This window comes from Cucurbita pepo, chromosome 11 (assembly GCF_057944985.1).
Source record: "Cucurbita pepo subsp. pepo isolate OVF chromosome 11, ASM5794498v1, whole genome shotgun sequence".
NCBI classification, from domain to species: Eukaryota; Viridiplantae; Streptophyta; class Magnoliopsida; order Cucurbitales; family Cucurbitaceae; genus Cucurbita; species Cucurbita pepo.
Genome location: NC_141808.1, coordinates 6,156,421 through 6,181,822, shown reverse-complemented (window position 1 = coordinate 6,181,822; position 25,402 = coordinate 6,156,421). Strand labels below are relative to the sequence as shown.

Genomic DNA, 25,402 nt, shown 5'->3' with positions numbered 1-25,402 from the left:
TAGCGAAAGCATTGGAAACTGTTTTGATTTTTATTAAGAATTAAAATAAAGCAATAAATAGAAGAGTAAAAACTCTAACTATGTAGAAACCCTAGCTTTTCAACATTCCACGAGATCTTCCTTGCTATGACTTGATTGTGGGAGCCTCTTGAAAGAAAATCCCAAAGGGATCGGAGAAGAAGAGTTTCGAGAATTCTCTGGAGATGTAATTTCATTCTCTACAGAAAGTGGGAGAGATTGATGTATGTTTGGCTCAACCCGAGTGTCCTATTTATAGAGACTCTCGGAGAATCTTTGCCAAATAATATATTTGCATATTTTATATATTAAGATATTATATCTTATATAAATCATATTTAGATATTATAAGATATCCTAATATATATTTAATTAATTTGAATCTCATTCAAATTTCAAATAAAATACATTAATTGATTTAATATTTAATTGTATCAAATACAATAAATATATTTTTCCTTTTTAATATATTTAATATATTAACTATTAATTTGAACCCTTTAATATATTAAATATTAATTTGAACACTTCAAATTAAATATATTTTTTCTATTTATTAAATATTAATTTGACATTTCAAATTAAATTTATTTTCTCCACTATATTTAATATATCTAATATATTAAATATCAATTTGAACATTCCAAATTTTCTTTCAAATAAATTGAACTACTATGAGCTAGCAAGGGTACCTTATAAATACAGATTATAAGCTCCAATAATACAAAATTAATTAATTAAACTTTTTAATTAATCAATTTCCATTCATTAACTATAGGTCACTCCATTATAAACCTAGAGTTGCACTCTTATGCACTGTAGGACAAGTTATGCCCATCGATATAATCATTACAAGCAAGTCGATCCTTCACGAGTTGTTCATAATTACATGATATGGGAAAATCACTATAAGGGGAGTAAGATTTGGATTACCTTGTTGATCGAATATCTCAAGACAAGAATATTGTTTGAGATTCGAATCACTCCACAAGCAAGATCGATCATGTCTAGCTTGAATGATTCTTGTTGATCAAATATCTCAAACACTTGATTGAGATTCGAATCACTTCACAAGCAAGATTGATCATGTCGAGCTTAAATGATTGTACATGCAACATAATCTACATAGAATTGCAAAGAAACTTAGTCATTGGCTAAAGAAGAACACGAATGCTTCTTTTACTATATTTTCCAAGTTTACCTACAAATACAACATATATGGCTTTGTATAGTTTCAAAATGAAACAATTCAAGACATTCCAAGAGTTGTAACATTCATACTTAATGACCATAATTAACCATTATGCAATTGTAACCTAAAATAAATAAAAAGTCTTAAAATGCATTAATGAAATACAATAACTCTAAATTACTCTAAATTGTAATCCACCCAAAATTTATAACATGAAACTCCATTCTTCATCAATGTGGCATGAATTGAAATATCTTTTGATAATTTCAACAATATTTTCTTCACATCTTCAGTGAAGTATATTGTATGATTGATGTCTCTTGGTTCATATCATTCTCCACTTCTTCAAGAGGATTCGTCCTCGAATCTATTTGTGAAACTTTGCTGCAAAAAATAAGTTATAGAAATACGAAGGACCTCACAACACTCTCTCACGAGTATATACTCAAGGAATATTAGACCACTCTTTTTACACTCATTTACACAAATGAAGCTCTCATTCTCACCTCTCAAAATTTTCAATACTGCAAAGATGGAATTTTGAACTCTGGGTTGATTAAAAAGTCAAAAGATAAAAATAAATAAAAATCAAATTGAGAAGAAACGCAAAGGAAACATATATCCGATCTTGAGCCTGAAGCTCTGATACCAAATGATAAGATAAGGAATCACTATAAGGGGAGTAAGATTCGGATTACCTTGTTGATCGAATATCTCAAGGCAAGAACATTGTTTGAGATTCGAATCACTCCACAAGCAAGATCGATCATGTCTAGCTTGAATGATTCTTGTTGATCAAATATCTCAAACACTTGTTTGAAATTCGAATCACTCCACAAACAAGATTGATCATGTCGAGCTTGAATGATTCTACATGCAACCTAAACTACATAGAATTGCAAAGAAACTTAGCCATTGGCTAAAGAAAAGCACAAATGCTTCTTTTACTATATTTTCCAAGTCTTCCTACAAATACAACATACATGGCTTTATATAGCCTCAAAATGAAACTACTAAAGACATTCCAAGAGTTGTAACATTCATACTTAAGGGTCATAATTAACCATTATACAATTGTAACCTAAAGTAAATTAAGAGTCTTAAAATACATTAATGAAAGATAATAACTCTAAATTACTCTAAATTGTAATCTACCCAAAATTTATAACATGAAACTTCATTCTTCTTCAATGTGGCATGAATTGAAATATCTTTTAATAATTTCAATAATATTTTCTTCACATCTTCATTGAAGTATATTGTATGATTGATGTCTCTTGGAGCATATAATTACAGTTGGATCAAAAGTCCGTTATACCCCTGTAATTACATCTTTCACCTTAAGTACCACTGATTCTCTAATGAACAATTTGTCTATGATCCAATCATAAACCAAGTCCCTCTCGGGCCAATGAGAGGGTGGGGCCCCATTGTTCAAGTCCCGAAATTAGTGCTTAAGAGAACAACTTATCTACTTTCCTTATATGGAAAGGAGCGAATTTCATCTCATGATATTATGTTCCGAACTCCCTATTTGGTCAAATCCCCAAAATAGTAGGCATATTGTATCGACTAAAAGAGCCATTCTCACCCATGTAAATTAAAGGACAAGCCCTCACAGGCAAGAGTTCATAACTCACTCAGGATTAAGATCGAGTCGCATATAATCATCATGTGAAATATTAATCTTCTCAATTAACAGACTTATAAAGAGAGATTAAGTATTTCTTGGTCTAGTCTCATACAAACTCATTGTATAGGATACTCCCACTTACATGTCTCCACATGAATGATTTGGATCAAATCATTTGTAACGATTACAAAGTGAGCCGTATCAATAGTGTTAACAGGATAAGGCACCCAACCTTATCCATATACTATAGACTCTTTGAGTTATTACTTGAACACGATCATCTTGTATGTCAACCACATACTGTTCAAGATTATATTAATAACCTTGAATTTTCATATTATGGATAACAATTAAATAACAAATAAAATAATATAAATTATTGTTAAAAAACTAACTAATTAACTACAAAGGCTTTAGGGCATAAATCCCAACACAATTATGGTCTCAAAATTAACTAATTCATTTTTTAATATACCCAACAAGAATATATAATCTATGTTAAAAATATATTAATACTAAGCTGAGATGGGGTAGAGAATTGGGAGGGGATGGGGATGGAGAATATAATCCCATCCCTACCCCATTTATCTAACGGGGAAAAATGTTTCTCACTCCCTTGGTGTCTAAATAGGAAATTCCCTTCCTGTTCAAGTTGGGACCCAGTCCCACAAATAAAATAGACATCTCAAGTTGTGAACAACAACAAAAAGTAAATAAGATGATATCGTAACAAATATCAATAATACATCAAAATATATATATATATATATATATATTAATGATAGTATAATATTAATAATTATTAGTATTTTAACTTATTAATTTAAATATTTTTCATGAACATGTGTGGACATAAACATTTGATAAAGTTTAGAAAATAAAAACTTCCCATCAAGGAGACGAACTAGTATTTATAAGTGTGTAGAAACTACAAACCTTTTGACTTTCATGCTTTTCTTTTATTGCGATGTTTGATTATGAATAACTCAAACAAATTTCAAACGCAAAGCAAAGGAAACTGTCTAGAAAATGCACCCACACGCATCCTCTCCTATACAGAAGTGGTCAGATTATTAAGAGCACACAAGTTTGATTTGAGTTTTAGAGGGGAGGATACTCGATCCAATTTCACCATTCATCTTGTCATGACTTTGCAGCAAAAAGTGTGTCAATGTTTTCATAGCTGACAAGTTCGAAAGGGGTGAACAAATCTCTGAATCTCTTTTCCAATCTATAAAAGGAGTTTTGATCTCTATTGTTATATTCTCTGAAAATTATGCATCTTTTTACTGGTGTTCGAATGAATTGGTGAAAATAATCGAACGTAAGAAATCTAAGAACAAATTTTGCCAATTTTCTATAATGTGGATCCATCAATTATACTAAAACAAATGGAGAAGTTTTGGAGAAGTTTTGGCCAAACATCAAGTTGAGTTCAAAATGAAAATCCATATTTGGAGGAAACTTTTAACTATGGCAGTCAATTTGTCTGGTTGGCATCTCAGACCTAAGTATATATTCTTAATATTAAAGGATTCAATCTGTAACTATATGCATTCTAAAAAAAAAAAAAAAACGCCGAAAATCGCCTTCATCATTCACCAACCTCTCATCAGAACTCTCAAACCCAAGGCTTTTACTATACGACATCAACCCATCGACACCCCTGCAAGCGGTGTCAATTAACCAACCCCATTCGAGTCCTTCCTCGCTACGGACAGCCAGGAAGAAAGAGGAATATGATACATACAAATCTTTAAAAAAAATGCAATATGAATAAAGAAAAATAAAATGGAAAGAGATGAACCTACTTGTTTAATATTATATTATCATAGTTGTCTCGACTTCTTGCCAAAGATTGACAACTAATGGCATCCAGTACTTGTATACACATAGGGAGGTTTGGAATTTCTTGAAGAAACATGTCATTCCTTATTTGGAGATTCTTCACGGACAAAAATTTAGGGAGACATGAGAATTTGTCACCGACAAGAATAGAGAAGATAAGAAAGGGGGTGACTTCACATAAAGCTTTCAAAGTCAGCCTTTGATATGGTGCATTTTTCAAGAATCAAATAATGGTGTTCATAAAATATAGGCTCTCTTTTGAAACTGCTAAATGAGGAAATTCTTAACTCTGACAAAGTTTCCATGATGTGAGGAAGAGCATGTTGGATGGATAGTTGAGTCCCAAGTGAGGGGTAGCATTTCAAATCTAGAACACCCACCATGGCTAAGTTCCCGAAGATTATGTAACAAATAAATGGTATTAGGAATGGAGATGAAGTTTGTACAACCGTGAAGGTCTAAATCAAAGAGCGTTGTAAGAGGTACCTAATTGATGAAGGAAGCTCCTTTATGGTGGTAAATCTCAAATCCAACCGTACTAAAGATTTCATGTTTTCAGCAATTTCTGGAAATATTTCAAGCTTACCGCACCCAGAGAGATAAATATTTAAGGGACCTTAACCCGAGGTAGCTTGGAAGTTTTCAAGGTTGGTGCATCCTCTAAAGAACAAGTTAACGAGACTATTCAAAGATCCAATAGACTCGTGAATCACTCTTAAATTTGTGCCATTATTGAGATTCAATTTTTCAAGGCTTGATACTGCAGAAAAGTCGGGAAATTCCTCAAGTTTATTGCAATAAGAGAGATTCAAAACTTTAAGAGACTTCAACATGAAGTAGCTTGGAAGCTTTTTAAAGTTCGAACAATGATTAAGGTCTCAAGTAATGAGCTTACCAAGAGAATGCAACTGATGTCGGAATTGTTCTTTAAATTTGTGCAGCGACTAAAATACAATTCTTCCATACTTGATGATGAATTTTCTCTAATGAAGTAGAGTAACTAAGATCAATAAGCTTCCACCTTTTACAATCGTGAAATACATGGAAAAGAAACAAAAAAAGGAAATACATGGAAAAGAAACAAAAAAAAAAAAGTAAATAGTGATCCAACATAATCGATCTTTTTTTTTTAAAGAAAATCGATAAAAAATCTTCGAATCACAAAAGTAGAAAGATAATTACCGTAAATTCTTTCTCAAAATTTCTAATGAGACTATGTGGTAAACATAATCCAACAAGATTTGTCGTAATAAAGTAAGACGACAAAAATTGCTGAATAAATCCATGCCACGTAATCCACTTTAAGTTATGCGGTCGATATTCAAGATTTGTAAAAAAAACTTGCATTTAAAATCATAAGCAATTCCAGATTTTTCATGTTTTTAAAAGCGTGTGGATCCACATCCAAACTTTTTGGGATTTGGCAAGTTTAATTTTATGGCTCTAAGTGCATCTGTTCCCTCTTCCTGCAAACTCGTAAATTTAACAATTTAATATTACTTGTCACTTACTTTGACAAACATTAGTCATCACCAAACATTGGAAACAAATAAAATAAACAAAGTTTTGCCTAAGAGTTACTCACTGAATTATCAATAAACACCTTTAGAATATCTTCATTCAACCACAACCGACTCCTTTTTTCCGGCTCAGAAGATTCACTATTGATTATTGTATGACCCATTTGTTGTATTAAATCATGCATTTACTGTATCATTTTTAACCGTAATTCGTGAAAGATCATCAAGGACGGTAAGTCCATAATCTAGATTTAGATGACATGCGTTTAAAGTATACTTAACGTAGTCAATTTTTTCTCCCACTAGGAAACAAGAAATATCAAGGAAAATATCCTTTTTCCTTTTCTTCAAGCCCATCAAAACTTTTTTGAAGAATATATTTAATGCTATTTTAAGAGAGTTTTCAAATTCATCTAATATGCTTCTCATACTGTTAACGTTAAGGGAATTGAAGACATTAATGAGAAAAAGGTACATTCCTAAGAATTATTCTCGAGTACTCAAGCAAAAACTCTATACTTTACAACAGGGATCCAAAAGTGTTAAAGAATATTACAAAGAAATGGAGACCCTTATGAATAGAGCATGTATTGATGAAGATGAGGAAGATACAATGGCTAGATTTCTTAGTGGGTTAAACCGACAACTTGCTCATCAAGTGGATAGGCAAGCGTACTTTAATATGCAAGAATTGTTACACCTTGCTGTCAAAATCGAAGGGCAACTAGCTTGGGAGAAGGAGAACTCCAAGAGGTATGGTATTTCAAAGTGATAAGATAAGGAATCTATACAAGGGGAATAAGATCTGGATTACCTTGTTGATCGAATATCTCAAGGCAAGAACATTGTTTGAGATTCGAATCACTCCACAAGCAAGATCGATCATGTCTAGCTTGAATGATTCTTGTTGATCAAATATCTCAAGGCAAGAACACTTGATTGAGATTCGAATCACTCCACAAGCAAGATTGATCATGTCGAGCTTGAATGATTCTACATGCAACCTAAACTACATAGAATTGCAAAGAAACTTAGCCATTGGCTAAAGGAAAGCACAAATACTTCTTTTACTATCTTTTCCAAGTCTACCTACAAATACAACCTACATGGCTTTATATATCCTCAAAATGAAACACTAAAGACATTCGAAGAGTTATAACATTCATACTTAATAGCCATAATTAACCATTATGGAATTGTAACTTAAAGTAAATTAAAAGTCTTAAAATATAATAATGAAATACAATAACTCTAAATTACTCTAAATTGTAATCCACCCAAAATTTATAACATGAAACTTCATTCTTCTTCCATGTGGCATGAATTGAAATATTTTTTGATAATTTCAACAATATTTTCTTCACATCTTCATTGAAGTATATTGTATGATTGATGTCTCTTGGTTCATATCACAAAGTCTACTACTTTCAACACTTGGAAAAAGAATGCAAATATTGAAAAGATAGATTTCAAAGTTGGAGGCAAGTATGATCTTGACAAAAAGAACAAAGCTGAGACCTCCATGGGTAAAGAGAAAGCGGAGGAATATAAGGAGATTCGAGAAAGAAATAGAGACATCAAATGTTGGAAATGTCAGGAATTGGTCATCTTAGTCGTGATTGTCCTAACAAGAGAGTCATGATCTGTAATAATCCGAAAATAATAAATAAATAAATTAAATAAAAATAAAAATAAATTAATTAATTAAAAAAAAAAAATGAAAAGAAAAAGACAGCAGCAGCTTGAAGCTGCTGCCATGGAGAACGGAAGAATGGACAGGTGGATTGAAGGGAAAAGAAAGAAAAGAGAGGAAGATGGAGGTGTGGGATGAAGAAGGATGGTTTTATTTTGTGTCAGTGTTATGGATGGTGGTGGTGGTTGGCGTTGGCTAGGCCGACGAGGAAGCACCAAATATTATCGAAGAAACAGAGGAAGAGGGAAACAGAAAACAGAGAATGTTATAATCCGTGTTTTCCGGCAAAACCTTAGGGTTCTTTGGCGTTTGTTGTGACAACGTGCAAACCTGAGGATGGGGAGACGATTGTGAAGGCTTTTCAGCCATTGAAGCTCTGAACTAAGCTGATTTAAGCGGTTGTCGCAAAGGTAACGAAAAACCCATATCACCGAACTTTTAAATCTCGATATCTTGGTTCATATTGTATAATGAGTTATGAAATAGGGCTTGTTAGAATCGTAATAAGGAGATCTATAAATTTGTAGAAGGAATCAGGATGAAATTCGAATCGTAGAAGGAGGATATGGCTTCGGGATATAGTAGGTATTAACAGAAAAGATGGGAAAATTTCAGAAAACGCAAGGAAGAAGAAGAAGCGCGTGCACTACACGCAGGCGCGTGAGGGCCGCGACTGGGTGTGCGACTGGGCGTGCTCCTGGCGCGTGGGACAGACACACCGAGGATGTGAGGGCGCGTGAGGGCGCGTGAAGCATCATTTTGGGTTCCCGGTTTGTCCCGTTTGATTTGTTTTGACCTGTTCTACCTAGATTGACCTATACTTACCTTGAAAATGGTGAAATATAGGTCTAATTGGAAGGAATTGTGTTGAAATACCCTATTAAATGTACAATCAAGAGAGAAAGGGATTCGAAACCAGGTAAGTAGCGTATCGACCTTTGAACTAGTTCTTAACTTGTTTTACAACATGTGAGTATGTTGTTTACCTGATTAAGAGCTTAATATGTTATGATGAGCTTTGATGATATTGAGTGTTTATTGTATATTGTGACTGCTTGCCTGTGATGTAAGCATGATATAAATGATTGTCAGAATGTTCTATGTGTTGAACATGATACATGTATGAAAACATGCAGTAACTGTGAGTATGTTATGCATGTTAATAGAAAGGTTATGACTCTAAGATATGCTTATTGGTTGTTGAGCTATGGCTTATTTATATGAGTATGATAGTCTACTAATTCCCGCGGAGTTCCTGGCCAACGCGCTGTGTGCTAAGTCAGGGAGCATGAGTACTCCTGACCGTTGGTATATGAGATAAACAGGCCGCCAGAGAAATTAGTAGACGGGCCGTATTTGACCGAGAGCGAGTCTTACATACGAGTCCGAAAATTCTAGATAAGCATATCGAGAGAGAGTCAGTAACCTAGCTAGAGGTAGCTGAGATACCTCATTAATGAATAGATGACCCTAGTAAGAGAAACTAGGAGTCAATGTCGAATAAAACTTAAAAACATTTGCTATGCTAAGCTGGAGGTAGCTGAGATACCTCATTAGTGAACAGATGACCCTAGTAAGAGAAACTAGGAGTCAATGACGAATAAAATTTAAAAACACCTGGAAAGATTAGTTATGAATTCATGAAAGATAAAGTTGGCTACTTACTGGGTAATTTAATTACTCATCAAAATTATTTTTAACTTTTCTTTCCAGATTTAGTTGATGCAGGCCAACCGAGGACGAGGGCGAGACCAGCGGGCTAGGGACTATTTGGGAATCCATGTCTGTGTCTGTTTTGTGTACTTATGCTTTCGCTGTCAAGAATCTACTTCGGTTGTTTTAAGTTTAAATAGCACTCGTTTTAAATGTTTTACTTGATGTTTTTTGAAATATTTTTTTTTTTAAATTTATCATTGGTTGTCGGAGTTTATTATCGAGGTCAGTAGTAACTCCTGTGAATCGCGTCGACGATGAGCTGGTGTTACATGATCATCAAGAATGGACAAGTTGTCACAGATAGTGAGGAAAGTGACCATGATGAGCTAGTTGAAGAGGAAATCCAGGAGAATGATGAGGAACTAGAAGATGGGAGTCATTTGGTACTTGTTACCAGAAGACTTCATAAAACTCAAGTTACAGAGAATAATGTTGATGATCAAAGAGACAACCTATTTCACACAAGGTGTTTAGTCAAGGGGACTCCTTGTAGTCTTGTAATTGATAGTGGAAGCTGCACCAATGTCGTAAGTACAATGCTGATCAAAAGGTTGCTAATTCCAACCCAACACCATCCTAAACCTTACAAGCTTCAATGGCTCAATGACAGTGAAACAATGGAGGTAACTTCTCAAGCTTTAATATATTTTACTTTAGGAAAATACAAAGATGAAGTTCTTTGTGATGTTTTACCAATACATGCTGAAGACATATTGCTTGGCCGACCATGGCAATTTGACAGGAGGGTTATGTATGATGGCTATTTGAATCGGTATTCTTTTGTAAAAGATGGTAGAAAAACCACTCTTGTATCTTTGAGTTCTGCAAATGTATTCGCTGATCAATTAAAGTTGAAAGAAAAAAAGAAAGAGTTTGAGGAAAAAGAGTTGAAAGAAAAACAAGAGTTGAGTGAAAAAATAGAGAAAAGTCAAAGAGAAAAACATAGTGAAAAAAAGAATGAAATTGAAAAAAAAAGAAACAATGTGAGTTGTTTGGCTAGAGTTGGAGAGGTTAGAAGGGCAATGTTCTCACAAAAAACCATCTTTGTACTTGTGTACAAGGAAGGATGTTTCAATCTCTTTTACAGGAATTTGATGACGTATTCCAAGATGAAGCCCCTAAAGGACTACCTCCCATTAGAGGTATTTAACATAAAATAGACTTCATTCTAGGGGCAGTAATTCTTAATATGTCAGCTTATAGAGCCAACCCAACTGAGACTAAAAAAATTCAAAGGCAAGTAGAGGAGCTTATGGAGAAAGGCTATATACGAGAGAGTTTGAGTCCATGTTCTGTTCCAGTCTTATTGGTGCCGAAGAAAGATGGAACGTGGCGCATGTGCGTGGATTGTAGAGCCATCAACAAAATCATGGTAAAGTATCGACATACTATTCCTAGGCTAGACGATATGCTTGATGAATTGCATGGTTCATGTTTATTTACAAAGATTGACTTGAAATCTTGATATCATCAAATTAGAATGCATGTAGGAGACGAATGGAAAACCGCGTTCAAAACTAAGTTTGGATTGTATGAATGGCTTGTTATGCCTTTTAGGTTAACTAATGCTCCTAGTACATTTATGCGCTTAATGAATCATGTTTTGAGAGAATATTTAGGAAAGCATGTTGTGTATTTTGATGATATTTTATTTATTCAAAGAGTTTGCATGAGCATGTGGAGCATGTTAAGTAGTTTTTGCATGGAAAAAGTTAACTTTCTTGGCTTCATAGTTGGTCAAAATGGAGTAGAAGTAGATGAAGAGAAAGTTAAAGCAATTAGGGATTGGCCAACACCACAAAATGCAAGTGAAGTTCGTAGTTTTCATGGGTTAGCTAGCTTCTATAGGAGATTTATAAAAGATTTTAGCACCATAGCTGCACCATTGAATGACTTAGTGAAAAAAAAAATGTTGTTTTTAAATGGAGAGATATGCAAGAGAATGCATTCAATGAGCTTAAGAATAAATTAACCAATGCACCATTACTTGTCTTGCCTAACTTTGATAAAACTTTTGAAATTGAGCGTGATGCAAGTGGTTTGGGCATATGTGCTGTTTTGATGTAAGATGGAAAACCCGTAATGTATTTTAGTGAAAAACTAAATGGGGCAGCATTGAACTATCCTACCTATCATAAAGAATTGTTTGCTTTAGTTCGCACATTGCAGGTGTGGCAACACTACTTATGGCCTAAAGAATTTGTGATCTACTCTGCTCATGAAAGCTTGAAGTATCTTAAGGATCAAAGCAAACTAAACCGTAGGCATGCAAAGTGGGTGGAGTTTATTGAAACATTTCTGTATGTCATCAAATATAAGCAAGGTAAGGATAATGTGGTAGCTGATGTATTATCTAGAAGGTACAATCTTTTTACTTCTCTCTGTGCAAAAATTATTGGATTTGAGCATATTAAAGAATTATATCCAGATAACCAAGACTTTGGAATTATTTTTGCATCTTGTCTTACAAAAACAGCGGTAGATGATTGTTATGTGTTTCATGAATTCTTATTTAAAAAAAGTAAGCTTTGTATTCCTAAATGCTCTATCAGAGATTTGCTTGTAAAAGAAGCACATGGTGGTGGCTTAATGGGACATTTTGGAATTAATAAAACTTATAATATGTTGCATGAACACTTCTTTTGGCCGAAAATGAAGTATGATGTTCATAAGTTTTGTAGTCAATGCTTTAAATGCAAAGAAGCTAAATCTAGATCACAACCAAATGAATTGTACACTCCTTTGAATGTACCTAATGAACCTTGGACTAATATATCTATGGATTTTGTTCTGGGTTTACCGCACACTAAAAAGGGTAAAGATACTATTTTTGTTGTGGTAGACAGAGTTAGTAAGATGGCTCATTTTATTGCATGTAACAAGACGGACGATGTAAAACATGTTGCTGACTTATTTTTTAGGGAAGTAGTAAGATTACATGGAATCCCTAGAATAATTGTTAGTGACAGAGATGCTAAATTTCTAAGTCACTTTTGGAAAGTATTTCGAGGTAAATTGGGTACCAAATTGTTGTTTTCAACTATATGTCATCCTCAGACGGATGGACAAACTGAAGTAGTTAATAGAAAATTAGGAGCATTGCTTAGGGCTATTATTTCTAAAAATATTAAGTCTTTGGGATGAAGGAGGTGAAGGAGAGAATTGAGAACGAGGATGAAGGAGGTGAAGGAGAGAATTGAGAACCAAAATTTCAAAGTTGCTTCAAGAATAAATAAAATTGAATTGGATCGGCCCAATTCAACCATTTGTAGAATTAGAAGCTAATACGATTGACGAAGGACAATTGAATATTTGCACGGTTGAAGTTGGAAAACTTTCAAATGTCAACAATAGGGTTTGAACTGAACCTTTCACCCAATAGATTTCAAGTTTATTTCTTTAGCCGTTTTTTTGTTTTCATTTTGCAATAGTCAAATGGTCAAAATTCACCTCGTCTTTTGTGGAGATTAAAGGTGACCGGGATTGAATCCATGCCACAAACGTCTTTTGTCGGGATACTATAAATACCACAATATGTTATGTAAAAATCAGATTCGTGGATGAATGTAATTCAGATCTCAAATTGAGACGTTTCCCTTATAAATCTGAGTATCATATTTGCCATTTCTAAGTTTCAAGCAATTCTTGTGGTAGAATTGCACTCGAGCCATTCAATCAAGCCTTGATCAAGTTAGATTGTGCTCAATTTAGAACATGGTTTCCAAATCTTGCTTCTAGATCTTCGATCGTAAGAGGTAGTCTAATTCTAGCCTTATCTCTTGGTTGATCCAAATTTCGTATAAGGAGGTGTTAATTAGTTTGATTCAAGGGTTCTTGCTTCAACAAAAGTTTGGATGGTTGGGCTGAGGATTAGCGTTGCCTTATCATTTTTTGCCTCAATTTCTTCATGAAACTTAAAGATAAGTTGAAAGAAAGATCTAGCATTAAAAGTTTGTAGGAAAAACTTTTGTTCTCGCCCAAGATAAACCTAGAAAATTCTTATTATTTGAGATGATTCAGACCTTTTTTAGAACTTAATTTCTTGATGAAACCTCTTCGTTATCTTTCTTTCAAGTTTGAAAATTCGTACTGGAAGAATGAATCCTTACGTAGACCCCAATTTCTGGATTCTTTCTCTTGGTCTCTTGCCCAAATTTAGGCAGAAATTAGAGGTTATTGGGCAATTTGATGAGGAACTCCTCACCTCCGACATCTTCATGAATCTTCTCCTTTTGTTGCTATGAAGGTAAAAGAATAGGCCTTACCCAATGAGCTTTCGTGTAGGAAATAAATTTTGGGTTATTCCCTTTAAAGCTTTAATCGGGCCGTATAAAATTTTTCTTGATTACTCTCTATCCTAAGCTCCTAACTCTTGGTGGCTTCATGAAAAATACTCCCCTCAACTCGAGGAAACATTTGGCATAGGTGGGAAAGGATGAATTTGTTCATAGCATCCAATTGCATTTTAAAGCTTTTGCCTTCCCACGACTATGAAAGCTTGTTGGGGAGCTTATTTAGAACGGGTAGGAAATGGTTAGAAGGAAAATAGTTAACCATAGCCCTCGAATTTAGAAAACAAATATGAGGGAGAGACCCAAAAATGAATTGCTTCTATTTTGTGATTGGAGGCTTAATTGTAACACTCGCTTATCGACAACTCGATTCGCATGAGTTACCACTTACATCGACAACTCTGACAACCCATCATAAATTTCCAAACATTTTCAAAATATCAAGCAAGAGATTTAAAATTAGTATCATTTAAAACTTAAAACAACCAACCTAAATTCTTGACAGTAAAAAAAAAATTACTCAAACAGACCCATACATGAATTTTCAATAGTCTCTAGCCCGCTAGTCTCGTCCTTGGTTGGCCTGCATCATCTAAATTTGAAAATAAAAGTTAAAATAATTTTGATGATAATTAAATTACCCAGTAAGTAGCTCAAATTATCTTTCATGAGTTATAACTAATCTTTCCGAGTGTTTTTAAGTTTTATTCGTCATTTACTCCTTGTTAGGGTCATCTGTTCATTAATGAGGTATCTCAGCTACCTCCTGCTTAAGTTACTGACTCTCTCTATATGCTTATCTAGAATTTTCGGACTCGTATGTAAGACTCGTTCGCGGTCAAATACGACCCGTCTACTAATTTCTCAGGTGGCCTGTACATCTCATATACCAACAGTCAGGAGTACTCATTCTCTCTGATTTAGCACACAGTGCGTTGGTCAGGAACTCCGCGAGAATTAGTAGACTACAATACTCATATAAATAGGCCATGGCTCAACAATCTATAAGCATATCCTAGAGTCATAACATTTCCATTAACTTGCATAGTGTCACGGTCATGCTTGCCCAAGACATGTTACCCATGGCCGCATGCTCGTGACACGCCGAAACCGTTGCCTTGTACTACTTTATTGCTTTCTTTTACCGGTTTCATGTTATATTATTTCTTTTTTGTTTTCTTTAAGAGTATGATGTTTCGGCAATGTCATGGCTACGCCTGGTAGACATGAAATGCCTCAAAATGTACTATAGGGGGATACGACTAGTTGTCAACTTTTTCCTACCCGATAGTTATATGCAGTGAGCAGTTGTTGTTGCCTTTTTTAGAGTGGGTGCCGCACAATCGCCAAATCTGCTGTCTAGAAACCGCGATTGTGACACATAACATACTCACATATGATACGGGTTTCCATATAATTATAACGTTCGACACATAGAACATTCCAGAATCATTTATAACATGCTTACTTCACAAGCAAGCAGTCACAATACACAAATAGACATTCAATATCATCAAAGCACATATCGACCTACTAAGCTCTTAATCATGTAATCAACATACTCAGATGTTGCAAAACAAGTTAAGAACTAGTTTAAGGAACTCAATATGTTACCTCGTTTCTAACTCCTTTTCCCTTGGATGTATATTTAATAGGGTATTTCAACACAATTTCTTCTAATTAGACCTATATTTCACAATTTTAAAGGTAAGTATAGGCTAATCTTGATAGAACAGGTCAAAAGGAGTGAACAGGACAAACCGAGATCCGAAACACTGGCTCACGTGCACTAACTTGCCAACCTTCCCTGCCTCACGCGCTTGGGATTTGCCCAGTCACACCCCCAGACGCAGCCTTCCCACGTGCCTCACGTGTCTCTCATGCGCTCGTCTTCAACCTCGCGTTTTCTGCAATTTTTTCCAACTTTTCCGTTAATACCCGTTGTATCCCTAAGTCATATCTTACTTGTAAAATCCGAATTTCATCCCGATTTCTTCTACAACATTATAGATCCCTTTATTATGAATCTAAAAAGCCATATTTCATAACTTATTACGTGATATAGACCAAGATATTGAGATTTAAAGATTTAGTAATATGGGTTTTCTCACCTTTGGTAGTTCTCCAATACCAGATCAAGACCACGAATTTCCCTCGAAGAAAGCTTCTGCAAACATGCTACAAGCCTCTTCCTTGCTCCCTATCACAAATATTCACAAATCACCGATTATTTAAAGATTCCCAATTTTAGTCTTCCTCCCCTGTTTCCCCCTTTCTTTTCCTCGTTTACCAGCTCACGGAAACTTCTCCTATTCTTCCTTTCACCAACGTCTCCTCTCCCATTTCTTCCATTCAAATTACTTATTTCGGTCGATTGTCACTTCCCTTAATTTCTTTATTTGGATTTTTTTTTTAACTTTCTTCTCATCCCTTAAAACTTATTCAAGTTATTGTCTCATAAAGCATGAAAGAAATATTCTAAGCATCACCTTGGTTATTCTTGGGTGCCGAGGAGGTCCACTAGGCTCCTAGGGAAACTATGTGGCTTAATGCAGACTTTCGGTTCTATGGTACACTGTTCCAACTCCTCGTGTCTTTCTTAGTCTAAGAGCACTAGGGTCTAAACCCTATGGTCGTCGCTCACGATCCTAAGGTACTCAATCTTTTAGAAGGCCATGACCTAGGGCATTACCTAGATGTTCTAACTCTAGCGCTCTAGTTCTAGCTCTATGAGGATAAACACGTTTTATAGGGAGAACACAATCAATCGTTTAGAGCTAAACATACTATAACATGCATTCATACAAGTTCAACAAGGAAAGATCCATCAATTTCTCGATCTTTCTAACACAGTGGAAAGACATTAAAGTCAACATGCTTATAAATTCTCATCCTAGGGGTATTTCGATAATTTTCTGTGTATTTTCATTATAAAAATGACTTTCTAACGTCCTAAACATGCATATTTTAACCATCTAAGATAAGATATGCTCGCATGCTAGCATGTCCTAGTGATTCCTAGTGATCCCTGTAAGTATTACTTGAGAAAGGTCTGAATGACTACTTATATGGATGACGTATGCATTCCCAAGCTAACTTTTCCACACGTTAAGAAGCTCCAAAATTTCTTAAGTTTCTCAGGAAGGACCTTATCAAGTCATAATAAGGATAGTAACAAAGTCAGGAGGGATATGCATACTACGCTTGTGACATATGGCACGCTCTCATTTGCACGTTCTCCTACCACATCTCAGGTTCGATCTCTCGTGGGCATACAATTTTTTTAAAAAAACTGTCATCGCGGGTCACCGGTCTATTGACAGAAATGGGTTGGATCCTTCAGTAATAGTAAATAATAATAATAATAATAATAATAAATAAACAAATAAAAATAATTATAAAAAAATATAAAAATTCATAATTAAATATAAAAATTCATAATAAAAATAATTATAAAAAAATATAAAAATTCATAATTAAATATAAAAATTCATAATTAAATAACTAAAAAGGATTACTTAAAAATAAAAATAAAATAGTCAAACGTAGAGGGAAGTTCGGGTGAGGATGGAGACCCCTTCCATTTCATTCCTTGTCTCGGCCCAATTTCTATTTTATTTTTATTTTTTAATATATTCTTTATTAAAAAATTGTAAAAAAAATTCTAATTAAATCAATATATATAATGTTGTACCATCCTAATATCTAAAAATTCAAATTTTAATAATTACAACCTAGTTTTTAATAATTTAAAAAAATCTACTGAATTTAAATATACCATTATAGTCTCAAAATTAACTAATTCATTTTTTTTTTTTTTTTTTAATATAACCAACAAGAATCTAATATCTTAAGTGGGGATGGGCCGAGAATTGGGTGAGGATGGGGATAGAGAATATAATCTCATCCCTATCCCATTTATCTAACGGGAAAATGTTTCCCACTCTCTTCCTGTCTAAATAGGAAATTTCCTTCTCGTTCGGGTTGGAACCCATTTCCGCAAGTAAAATAGATATCTCAAATTACGAACAACAATAGCAGGTAAATAGACCATTAAAACCCCATTCAAAAAGAACCGAACACAATAAGATGATATGATATCAAATATCAATATACCATAAAAAGTAATATTATTAATGATAATATAATATTAAAATTATTAGTATTTTAACGAACATATGTGGACATAGACATCCCATCAAGTGGACGAACTAGTATTTATAAGTTTGTAGAAACTACCAAACCTAAGGAACTGTCAAGAAAATGCACCCAGACGCATTTATGTCTTAAATTTGGACACCTCTCATTATTAAGAGCCCATGCGTTTGCTTTGAGTTTTAGAGGAGGAGATACTCGATCCAATTTCACCAGTCATCTTGTCATAGCTTTGCGGTAAAAGTGTGTCAATGTCTTCATAGACGACAAGCTCGAAAGGGATGAACGAATTTTTTAATCTCTTTTTCAATCTAAATAGGAGCTTTGATTTCTATTGTTATATTCTTTCAAAACTACAGCTGCTAACTTGTCTGGTTGGCATCTCCGACCTAAGTATATATTCTTAATATTAAAGGATTAATTGGACTTGTCATTTTTAACTTTAATGATGTGGTTAACGAGGTATAATCAAAATGAAGCTAATTTTATTCAAGACATTGTTAAAGAAGCATTGTGTATATTAAAACGTACTTGCACACCCTTATATCTAGAAAGTACAAAGTTACACTCCCAGCCATAACCAAAATGTTCTGATACTAATTGTTGTACCCTAACGCCACAACGAGAATGTTTTGATACTAATGTTGTACCCAAATGTGAAAATCAAAATGCTCTGATACAACTTGTTGTGCCCTACTGCCACAACCAAAAAACGCATACTCAATTGTTGTAGTCGAAGCCACAACCAAAGTGCTATGATACTAATTGTTGTACCCAAAGCTTTGATACCACTTGTTGTAGCCAAAATGCCACAACAAAAAAAGTTATGATACCCAATTGTTGTAGCATAGGCGGAAGCAAGATCGATTGCACTCACACACCCACAAACAGAAACTAAACAAAGAGACACAAAGATTTACGTGGTTCGGAGAGAAGAAATTTCCCTACATACAGGGGTGCAGCCAATCTCACTCTAACCAAAGTGTTTAAAGTGTATCTCTCACATTCTCACACTATGAATTCTCTTACAAAGTTTATCCCAATTGACTATAGGCAAATACAAAATGACAATGACTCTACATTACTCCACACATCAAAACAATGTTATACAGGCCTTCATATAGGCATAACAATACTAATTCTTGAACAAAAAAAATGAGACTAGTAATAAATATGATTATGAACTAAATGAGAGTATGTATCGTCCATTTACTATAGAAGTTTCCAGAGAATTTATTAGACGAATGTTTCCAATAAAAATTGTTTGTTCCTGCATATCCCTGGTTTTCCAAATTAAGGGTGCGAATTAATAACCAAAATAAATAAGAATATTAATTAAAATGATTATAAACTAAACGAGATTTAATTACCAAAATGAATGAGAATTATAACGATTCATTTTCATGACAATGTACAACCTATCACCATCACTGCCGCCATCCTCCATCGTCATCACTTCATCATTCACCAACCTCTCATTAGAACTCTCAATTCCAAGGCTTTTAATACACGACATCAACCCGTCGACGCCGCTGCAAGCATTGTCGATTAACCAACCCCATTCGAGTCCTTCCTCGCTGCGAACAACCAGGAAGGAAGAGGAATATGATACATACAAATCTTTAAAAAAAAATGCAATATGAATAAAGAAAAATAAAATGGGAAGAGATGAACCTGCTTGTTTAATATTATATCATCAACGTTGTCTCGACTTTTGGCCAAAGATTCACAACCAATGGCATCCAATTCTTGTATACACATAGGGAGGTTTGGAATTTCTTGAAGAAACGTGTCATTCCTTATTCGGAGATTCTTTAAGGACAAAAACTTAGGGAGACATGAGAATTTATTACCCGACAAGAATAGAGAAGATAAGAAAGGGGTGACTTCACATAAAGCTTTCAAAAAATCAGTATTTGATATGGTGCATTTTTCAAGAACCAAGTAATGGTGTTCATAAAACATAGGCTCCCTTTTGAAACTGCTAAATGAGGAAATTCTGAACTCGACAAAGTTTCCATGATTTGAAGAAGAGCATGTTGGATGGATAGTTGAGTCCCAAGTGAGGGGTAGCATTTCAAATCTAGAACACCCACCAAGGCTAAGTTCTCGAAGATTGTGTAACAAATAAATGGTATTAGGAATGGAGATGAGGTTTGTACAACCGTGAAGGTCTAAATCAAAGAGCGCTGTAAGGTACCTAATTGAGGAAGGAAGCTCCTTTATGGCTGTAAAACTCAAATCCAACCGTACTAAAGATTTCATGTTTTCAGCAATTTCTGGAAACATTTCAAGCTTACAGCACCAGAGAGATATAAATATTTAAGGGACTTTAATTCGAGGTAGCTTGGAAGCATTTCAAGGTTGGTGCATCCTCTAAAGTCCAACTTAATGAGACTATCCAAAGATCCAATAGACTCATGAATCACTCTTAAATTTGTGCAGTTATTGAGATACAATGTTTCAAGGCTTGATACTGTAGAGAAGTCGGGAAGTTCCTCAAGTTTATTGCAAAAGAGAGATTCAAAACTTTAAGAGATTTCAACATGAAGTAGCTTGGAAGCCTTTTAAGGTTTGAACAATGATTAAGGTCTAACGTAATAAGCTTACCAAGAGAAGCAACTGATGTCGGAATTATTCTTAAATTTTTTCTCCCACTAGGAAACAAGAAATATCAAGGAAAATCTCCTTTTCTTTCTCTTCAAGCTCATCAAAACTTTTTTGAAGAATATCTTTAATTCCTATTTTCAAAGAGTTTTCAAATTCATCTAATATGCTTCTCCATCTTGTTTGGTCGTTTCTTTTATAAAGAAAAGAACCCAAAACAACCAGAGCTAAAGGATGACCCTTACAATAACTTGTAGCACGTTCGGAAAGGTCTGAGTAATCACTTGGTGGATGACTTTTCTTAAAAGCATGCCAACTAAAAAGTTTAAGGGCGTCGTCGTGATTCATTCCTCGAATACCATACATTTGATCAAATTCATGGATAGAAAGTAAACGTTTGGCAATTGTTGTCACAATGATTTTAGTACCCGGACCAAACCAATCACGCCCACCAACCAATGCTTCTAACTGCTCAAGTTTATCCACATCATCAAGAGCTATAAGAACTTTCTTTGAACGAAGTCTATTCCTTATGATGTTGATTCCTCTATAAAGATTGCCAACCTTCAAATCTTCCTTTAAGATCTCATGGAGTAGGTGTTCCTGTAGCTGAACGAGGCCATTGAATTGCTTTGAAGCTTCCCTAACTTTTGATAGAAAGCAGCCCCCTTCAAATTGGTAAGCTATTTTGTTGTATAAAGCTTTAGCCAAGGTGGTCTTTCCTATGCCACCAATCCCATATATCCCCACCATGTACACGCCATTATTAGGCTCATGTTGTGTCCAATAATGGGAATGAAACCTCATATTTTCTAGTTGAGAATTAATTCCAACCGGATATTTTCCTGTATATAAAGGCATGCAAGTGCGATTTAATATAGACAACACTTTTTTAACAATGTCTTGAATAAGTTCAGCTTCCTTCCTGTTATTAAGCATGTAATCATTCTTAAATTAAAAATGAAAAATATTCTACGAAAGAAATAAACAAGTACTTAAAGATATGTTCAGACAAAACAAATCTTTTAAAGATTAGGAATAAATACCTAGTTCCGAGATCCCATCCAGACAAGTTAGCAGCATTAGTTAAAGCTTCCCTCCAAATTTGGATTTTTTTTTCGAACTTAGCTTGATGTGTGACTAATGCTTCTCCAAAACTTCCTGTTTGCTTTCGTATATCCAATGGATCCACCTTATAGAAAATTGGCCAAACTATTTGGCCTTTGCATTTTTTACACTCAATTATTTTCACCAATTCATCCAGACACCAAGAAGAAGATGCATAATTTTCAGAGAATATAACAATAGAAATCAAAGCTCCCTCTATAGATCGGAAAAGGGATTCAGATATTTTCTCACCCCTGTTGAGCTTGTCATCAATGAAGACATTGACTCCCTTTTGCCTTAAAGCCATGTCAAGATGACCGGTGAAATTGGATCGAGTATCCTCTCCTCTAAAACTCAAAAACACATCATAACTACACTCAAAATTTGAAAACAAAGGGGATAATTCGTCCATAGCAACGAAGAACCCCAATTTCGAAAATGTGGGAGAAACACTTGAATTTAGACCGTTTTGATTGAAATTTGTTTGGATGAAATTGTAATGATACAAGTAGTAGACATAATAAGTGCTGGTGAAATTTCTCGACGGTTTCTTGGCTTTGCCTCTTGAAGTTCTTTGATATATTATTAGAAATTTGGACTCCACCATAAGTGACCAAACACAAGCATTAAAGTCAAAAAGCTTGGAAGTTTCTATGAAATTATTGATAAGAGATGGTCTTAATAAACTATCAAAGGTATTTATATCCATCTATATTTTAATTTGCTTATAATAATAATTTGCTTATTGATTCTAAGAAGAAAAGGATTCCATTTTAATTTATACCAAAATGATCCATTTTTACTTCGTTGAATCAGTCTACGATGATAGATACTTTTTTTCATACATTTGTTATTCGGCTTATGTCGGCAATTTTTTATGTGAATTCAACGGGTCATCCTATCCTTCCTATGGATTCCCCCACCGACCAAGTGACACACCAACCATGCCCCTTCCTTTTCTCCTATTTTCATCCTTCCGTTGTTCATTCTATACAAATAGTTGAGTGAAAACTGGTTCTCTCGAATTCAAAAAAGAAAAGAGGGGCCGATTGAAGTGGCAAAGGCCTATACTAAAGGCAGAAAGAAAGATAGTTAAGGTTACAAAGTCGGGTCAGCTAGTTAAAGAAAGAAAGTTTAGCTATGAAATCACTTAGCCAAATTAATTAATAAGTAGTAGGTAGTGAGGTGTTGGTACAGAGTTGCATCAACCGTAGAAGACTTACCCACCATATTTCACAACTAATTGATTGATCAACCACTAGTAGGCCGCTTAGAAAGGAATAGTTCTTATTGGATCCATATTCTGAGGGGAAAAAAATGATAGTACAAAGACAAAAATAAACATTTTTAATTAAAGACACCAAAATTAACTCGAGTAACTAAAATAATATTTTGAACTTTGTATAAATACATAAACTTTTAAAATTATTTTAATAACCTTAATCTTAATTTTTTTTCTTTTGTTTTTATCATTAGTATATGATAAGGACCGTAATATTTTGTTTCAAAATTGTCTTTAAACGTGTAAATTTTGCATTTATACTCTTAACCTTAAAAAAAAAAAAAAAAAAAAAAAAAAAAAAAAAAACCTTCTATATTTAACTATTCATCCTTTTATTATATTTAGAGGGGAGATTTTAATTTTGTAACTTCGTGAGATTTTGTGGAATTTTTTACTTTAAATTGATTTTTTTTTTCTTTTTTCAAATGAAATATAATTTTAAAGAAACTGATTATTTGAATGTTAAAATTTCTTGTATTTATATTTAGACATACTTACTTTATTTTACTTGAATTTACTTGAATATTTGAAGAAGAGGTGAAAAATAGTGGAACAAATAAAGAAAATAAGAATATTTTTTATTAAAAAATTAAGAGTATTAATGGTACTCGTTGGATACTGACTTTTGACTAATTGAAGGGGCCTTTCGGATTTCCTAAAGGCAAAATAGCTATTGTCTCGGTTCGTTATTTTATCACATATGGATTTGACAAAATGTGTTCCATGAAATTTTTGGACGATTTCCTTTGTCTTTTTATTTTTTATTAGAAATTTCACCTTCCACCTAACTTAAAGAGAAGCATCAAAGTCAATAAGCTTGGAAGTTTGGGAGAAATTATTTATAATAGTTAATTAATAGAAATAATTTATTAATTTTGTATCGTTAGAGCTCATAATTGTAAGTCTATAAAATTTTGTTGCAAACTCCTAATAACATTAAAATGATCGAGTTTGTGGTACGAAAAATAAAATTTGAAATATTTAAATTAATATTTAATATATATTACAAATAAAATATATGGAAGAAATGTATGTATATAAAGATTCACTTGAATGTTATTACAAGTGAATGGATTATTTATATCATAGGTAATCGATGTACATTCCAAACTAGAAAATTTTCTTTAAAAGTTGTGTGAATTTTCTTTCAACATACTCCGCTAATAAGATCTTGTGGTAAAGATTTGACTCACTATAACACAAGAATTTTTTAAATTTCACCATAACGATCACGATATAATTTAAATGATAGGTTTGATTAAGAGACCCGTATTTTGATTCAAAATTTTTTAGAAGTAATAATCATTTGTTTTGTGGTGAATAATTCATTCTTATTTTGGTGCATTTGGGCTAACCCTGTGTCCCTCACTCTGTACAAAATACATCAAAATTAATGCTCATTTCGTTTGAGATTAAGTCATAAAAGGTCTACTTAGTAAGTTTTAACTAATAGGTTTATAATTAACATTTGATTAATTTGGAAAAAAATTAAAATTTAATCTCTAGAGTTTAAAATAATAATATCTTTATTATTGGATAAAATCTCATAAATAGTCTCTAGGGTAATAAAACCATCCTAACAAAATCTTGTAAATTCTGTAACGACCCTATTTTCTACTAAAATAAAATCACTACTACATGCATGACATGACTTTATAGTGGAGAATACTTCATTTAAAATAGTTCATAATTGATGTCATGCATTTAAACGGTTCCAAAAGTAAAATGCTTAAAACAAAACAACTAAAATTTAAATAAAATAAAGAGAAGAATAAAACAATGCCTTTTTTGTCTAATAGATTCTTAAAGTTTCAATTTCGCATTTATAAAGTTATATTAGCTATAAAATTGAAAAATTATTATTTTATTATTATTATTATTATTATTATTATTATTATTTTGTTTAAGAAAATGGTTAGTTCTTAAATTTTTTGAATCATTTATCTTTAAACGTCTTTATCAAGAAAAGAAATCAGCGTGCACCACACTAACAAAAGAAATCTCCTTCGATGAACTCATTATGAACATCTCAGATGAAAATAATCACCAAGTGGATGATATTCTTTCTTCGAAGAAGCATGTCTACTAAAAAGCTTCACTCGGCCAAGAAAACCTACTCAAGTAAAAGTTTTAAGACCACGAGCCCAGTAAGATTCTAATTGTGAGTAAAAGTTTTAAGACCACGAGCCCAGTAAGATTCTAAATGATGAAGGTAGCTCTTGTTGGAAATAGTCCACGATCAAAATATGTCAAAAAAAATAAAGAGAGCAAAAAGAACAATGTGAGGGGAGAGATCTTTTGGAACTAAGGAACCTCAAGCATTTAGCTTCTCAATTCTC

General features: G+C 33.5%; 2 protein-coding genes and 1 long non-coding RNA gene across 3 annotated transcripts; 1 reads left to right on the top strand and 2 right to left on the bottom strand.

Annotated features, from left to right (window-relative positions):
• The first annotated feature begins 8,103 nt into the window (after positions 1–8,103).
• Positions 8,104–9,806, top strand: LOC147790165 (uncharacterized). The gene is made up of 4 exons (XR_015422894.1): positions 8,104–8,314; positions 8,520–8,674; positions 8,751–8,823; positions 9,618–9,806. It is a non-coding gene; the product is annotated as an uncharacterized LOC147790165 (long non-coding RNA).
• A 9,627-nt stretch (positions 9,807–19,433) lies between these two features.
• LOC147790164 (uncharacterized) lies at positions 19,434–20,347 on the bottom strand. Its single transcript, XM_087128294.1, has 2 exons — positions 19,780–20,347; positions 19,434–19,687 (listed from the first exon to the last, which is right to left on the bottom strand). The coding sequence occupies exons 1-2, from the start codon at positions 20,330–20,332 to the stop codon at positions 19,434–19,436; spliced, it is 807 nt and encodes a 268-aa protein (XP_086984420.1). The 5' UTR covers positions 20,333–20,347.
• Positions 20,348–20,707: 360 nt separating this feature from the next.
• On the bottom strand, positions 20,708–22,193 carry LOC111784489 (disease resistance protein RPV1-like). The gene is made up of 2 exons (XM_087128365.1): positions 21,721–22,193; positions 20,708–21,599 (listed from the first exon to the last, which is right to left on the bottom strand). The coding sequence occupies exons 1-2, from the start codon at positions 22,191–22,193 to the stop codon at positions 20,708–20,710; spliced, it is 1,365 nt and encodes a 454-aa protein (XP_086984491.1).
• Between the last annotated feature and the right edge of the window lie 3,209 nt (positions 22,194–25,402).